The following is a 5,207-nucleotide window of genomic DNA, read 5'->3' as shown; positions in this document are numbered from 1 at the left end:
AAAGCGCTAAGCAGTGTGCAGCTGCTCACTCACCCATTCTAAGACACACACTAATGCCGTCAGTTTACCACACAGGGTGCATACAATATTGGGAGTAATCTGGGGTTCAGCATCTTACCCAAGGATACTTTGACATGCAGATTTCCTCACCAATAAAAGGATTAAATGTTGGAATACAAATACAAGGAGGTGTATTTGGCATAGCACACAATTAGTGGTTATTAGGTTTCATAACTCTATGACCTTCCCAAATCACATTCCCAGTTAACTGGACCAATAACTCCAGTGTACTTTACATTAATGAATGAAAACAGGAAGAAGAAACCACAATATTCTTTGACCTCATTTTATTTAAATGAAAAATACTGTAATCAGTCACTGTCTGCTTGGAGCTGGGGAGAGAAAGAGAGAAATAACTGATTAATACATTGCATCACGGTCATGCTTACAGTGTGCATTAAAATCTCTTACTTCTTTTTCTAGTTTCTTAATTTCCAAGTCCAGTTTCCTTAAGGGTTTTTTTTATTTGTCTGTCAAGCTCCATGTCCTGCAGCTTTCTCTTTTCACACTGGCGCTTCACATCTGCCAGCCCTATCTGCTTCTGTAGGTGACTTGCATATAGCTGTCTGACAGTTTGAATTCTGTAAAACACATATCTATTAGCACAGCAATTGTGGACACCATATGTCCTTCAGGCGATACTCACTATATTTCCAAGCAGGCTGTCAGGCTGGTCAGCATCCATGTCATGCTACAAATACACTTTCTATGAGCACCACATCACTGACTTCTTATACATTATGGACTAAATTATTTCCACAAGATTGACAGATTACCTCAAACCTTCTGGAGTCCAGAGACAGAATCTCCTCCTCATCTGCTGCAGATGTGCCTACACCCTGCCACATTAAATAGAATTTGTATTGACCTAGTGTAAACTTGCAAGACATGTCAAGCATATGCCTTTAATGAATAACACTCACCGGATTATCTTCTGGTGGCTCCAGAAGGGTCAGTGTATCACCTGACACCTGACACTGCAAAACAATCCAAGGTCAGACAGTCCACATAACACCAAAGGTTGATTAATGAATGAATAAAATGGTTGATTCCATGTACAGTATACTGGAATAATGTTCCTTGTAGGAAGAGGGCAGTTTCTGTATGTGGGACAGAGTCTAGCTACCCCTGCTTTTGTCCAGTTGTATTTGTGCTGTATGAGCATTAAATGAGATAGGTTATATATAGGCCTAGCCAATAAGAGATTTGCGCAGTGAATCAAGAATCATCATGGTACATTTCCCGAGGAATATTAACTTCAGCCAGGATGGACTTAGGGGAATTTGTCCAGCCTCGCTTTTCTACTTATCCTGGATTACTTACAACGGGCCCCTGTAGTTTATTGTCATTTATCACTTTGTTTACTTGTTTACAGTGACCTTGACTGTTTTGAAAGGTGCTTTTCAAATAAAATCTATTTTTTAATATTGTTATTATTATTATTATTATTATTATTATTATTATTATTATAGTGTGTCAGTGTTATATTTATAAAAATATTTAAAGACGTGTAATTTTTATGCAGGAGACACATTGAGGCCTCTATTATTTCAGTTTATATTGTGCTTTAAACTAAAGAACCCCCCAGTTGCCAAATAAATTAGGTATTCAGACACTGCAGGGGGGCACTCACACAGCTGTAACTGTTATTCTCTATTTATTTTAAGCTGACTAAGTTTTAGATGCAGATGCGTCTTTGCTTGCCACGTCTGTCTGTTGCCCACAAGATGGAGCAACAAACTCACTGTTCAGCTCTTGTATTGGTCAGACTTCTTCTTGTTAGTTTCTCCAGCAGATTCAGACGCTTCACAATTGAGCTTCTGTTATCCCAGGCATTTGAAAACGACCTCTTGAATTATCTGCACAGTAGTTTGATTTTGGATCATGAGGAAAAAAAGAAAAAATATTTAGATTAATTGACACTAAAAGAAAAGCTGCAGACATTCATTTAGGCTTTGTAGAATATGAGCTTGTGAACAATGATCTGGTGGAAATGGCTAAAAAAGAAGCATTGTTACTTGTAGGAAAATGTGAAAAATTCGGCCCGACCAAAGCCTGTTGTTTTACATCACTTGGACATGAACTATATATTTGCTCAGATCAGTTGCTTTTTAAAAGGTATCTTTAAGCTCACATCAGAAAAAAATATTTTTGTCAGTTACACTGTAAAAACTGTTTTAACTTTAAAAAATGTTTTTTGAGAAGACACATTGAATAATTACAAAATTACCTAAACTTGTCTTCTCAGATTCAGTCAACTTCCAATTTTAAGGCAGCCCAGACACTGTTTATTTAAAGTTAAAACAGTTTGTTTGTTTTTTACAGTGTATGAGAAATATTCGTTTTAAATGATAAATACAGCACTAAAGTAACACACCACGTAGGCCTATCTCAATATTTCACGAAAGAGGCTACAACCCTACCTGTACTCACAATTAGAATATGAACCAAAGTTAGGATTAAAGTAAAAATGTTGCCTATTTAAAGTGTCACTCAGTGTAGGCTATATGATGTATGCCGAATTTACCAGCCATGTCCGGGTATGAATCTGTCAATTAGTAAGAAAATATTAAATTACTAAAATTCTGAATGGTGTTTGGCACGATGGGTCGGAAGGCATTGAGGCTAAAATCACTCGCACAGGTACGATTTTCTTTTGACTTGTTGGGCAAACAGTAAAGTGGTTTTATTCATGGTTTTATTAAACAAGCATCATTTATTGAATAACAGACGATGATGTCAATAAGACAGATGAGAGTTGTTACACAGAAGGCAACCGAGTTAGAAGCAATATAGGCAGGCATATTATACTTTTTGGATAAATGTTGACATTTCAAGTGAACCTGCACAAGTTCTTTGTAGTTTTTCTTTTTTCCCCCGCAGGTTCATCTATAGGCTCAAGTCATCATAGGAGTAATATGGCTCCTCCACTGAGCGCACAGAGATTTTGAAGTGGCGGCGCAGAAAGCCCCCGTAACGCTTGTCCCACTTCAGGTTGTTCAACTTTGGTCGGATCCTCCTCATGAAGCCTCCATAGCGCTTCTGCAGCTCCTCTGGCTCTTGGCTGTCCTGCTCCGCTGAACTACTCCTCTTTGACTTGGGGCCGAATTTGCGTAAAAAGCCGCCGTAACGTTTAACGTAACTACGGAGCATCTGGTCCTCTGGAGAATCGCCCGTGTCCTGTGGCGCGTCTACATCTCTCTCCTCCAGCCTCTTCAGCAAGTCCTGGTATTTCTTGGACAGGGCTCCGGCCTTCAGAATGTAATTGTCGCGCCACGGAGTGGCGAAGATTTTGTTCTTGTTTTTGTCAATTCTCTTAATGAAGCCGCCATAGCGTTTGACCAGGTCAGCCTGCTGTCTCTCCTCCTCCTCTGCAGCTTCATCCTGGCTGAAGTCCGCCAGCCGCGGAGCCTGGTCGCAGCTCTCCAGCTGCCCCTCACACTCCGCGCTGCAGGGCTGCAGGGCACACAGAGAAAAGGAGTGTAAAACCAACATCTGTGCACACACAGTGAAGTGCATGGTACTAGAAGTAAGCTTTACAGATTTTTTAGTCTGCTGCATACGTTTCTAAGGTTTTGAGCATCAGTTTGACAAAATTAGACCACTATCTGAACCCCAGTTCCTTCCTTACGTTTCTCCTGGAGTGCTAACATCACATAATCTGCTTTACTAAAGCGTCATTGGTACATATGAGTGAAAATTTCAAACCTAAAATGTCAGAGATTGCCGTAACCCATATTCCAAATGTAGCTCATGAGTCTTTTAAAGGCTACACAATTTATCAGTAGGCTATGCACCTTGACAAATTTGCAGCATTTACCTTCAAGAAATTAAAATAATATTAATGATGAAATAATGTAAATTAAATTCTGTCGGAAAGAGAAAATAAGGCTTTTGGAAGTTGGGCATTTCCATGATTTTGGATTTTTAACACCAAGTAGAAGACAAAAGCCAGTTCAATTCCAATTTAGGTTTCTGCTGCCTGATTTTAACATGAAGCCAAAAGAACGCAATAAAAGCCCAGTAACTGTTCTCCACCTTAGATGAGCTCCGTGTTAAGTTTGTCTCTGTGGTCTTACCAGGCTGCTGAAGACGGCGTCGGGGCTGAGGATCTGCTGCACGCATTTCTGACACTGTGCAGAGCAATCTGCACGGATGGAGGGCGGCAAGCTCAGCATCAGCACCAGGACATACCACTCCATTCTTCACCAGATCCCTGACACACAAAAACATCACAGGCAGTCCCGGTGAGTATGGATGAAATGAGACTGGCTCAGAGTTGGACCGGCTTGGTTTCAAGATTGCCAGACTCTAGAAATTCAAGAAGTAACTTTCACCTGTGCTAATGACAGTTACTTATTTCTTGAACACTCTATTGATAATAACTCAAAACACCCGATGTTATGGATCATGTAGACCTGTGCGCAGTGCGTAATTGTGCACTGGCGCCAAGTCTTACTTTCACCACTTTATCAATTATCACCAAACAGAGAAACATGACACGCGGATTTAACTTAGACTAGAAATACAATGAATTATAAAGTGTTGATTCGGTACCTCAGGAGTTGAACAGATTCTTCCAGCCGTATTAAGACTCGCAGAGGCGCATCTACCATCAAATGTCCGCCCTCCAACACTTGAGTTTCTCTTAACGTGGCTCGTCGCCTTTCTTTTTATCGCCGGAGACTTGGCTGTGTCACCGCAACGCATCAGAGCAGCCCCTATAAAGGGACCAATAGGATGGAAATATACTGCGTAAATAATCCCACCGCCTCCCCGCTTCGGGAGTTTTTAACAACGCCCACACAGTGAAGGTATAGGAGCAGCAGCGCTGTTATCCCATCAGCACATCTTCATCATCATCATCATCATTCCATCTCTACGGGATTCAAACCCTGGGCTGTAAATCACACTGACATCAACCAACAAATTGTTTTCTCTTTCTTACTAAAACTGAGAGGAAGTCTAATGTACAAGAGAGAAATCATTTTGAATCCAGCCATTAACTGAAACCTGAGCTGAGTAGAACACACTTATATGAACAAAAATCTAGGGCCGTGCAAAGACCCTCAGAGGGGTAGGTGCTCAAAGTCAAAAAGAGGCACATGGAACAATATTTTAAATTATCAACATAATAATAAGCATAA

The 5,207-nt window shown here is 40.5% G+C and overlaps 1 protein-coding gene across 1 annotated transcript; it reads right to left on the bottom strand.

Moving 5' to 3' along the window:
• Nucleotides 1-2,709: 2,709 nt before the first annotated feature.
• Nucleotides 2,710-4,747, bottom strand: pdyn (prodynorphin). Its single transcript, XM_033630078.2, has 3 exons — nt 4,618-4,747; nt 4,140-4,276; nt 2,710-3,516 (listed from the first exon to the last, which is right to left on the bottom strand). The coding sequence occupies exons 2-3, from the start codon at nt 4,260-4,262 to the stop codon at nt 2,950-2,952; spliced, it is 690 nt and encodes a 229-aa protein (XP_033485969.1). The 5' UTR covers nt 4,263-4,276; nt 4,618-4,747; the 3' UTR covers nt 2,710-2,949.
• Nucleotides 4,748-5,207: the final 460 nt, after the last annotated feature.

Source organism: Epinephelus lanceolatus, chromosome 8 (genome assembly GCF_041903045.1).
Source record: "Epinephelus lanceolatus isolate andai-2023 chromosome 8, ASM4190304v1, whole genome shotgun sequence".
NCBI lineage: Eukaryota > Metazoa > Chordata > Actinopteri > Perciformes > Serranidae > Epinephelus > Epinephelus lanceolatus.
Note: the sequence above shows the minus strand (reverse complement) of the source record. Positions and strands in the feature narration are given on the sequence as shown.

Coding starts and splice junctions, on each gene's coding strand:
- pdyn (XM_033630078.2), bottom strand. CDS start 4,262: ATGGAGTGGTATGTCCTGGTGCTGATGCTGAGCTTGCCGCCCTCCATC. Junction 3,517..4,139: donor ACGCCGTCTTCAGCAGCCTG/GTAAGACCACAG, acceptor TGTGCCCTGCAG/CCCTGCAGCGCGGAGTGTGA.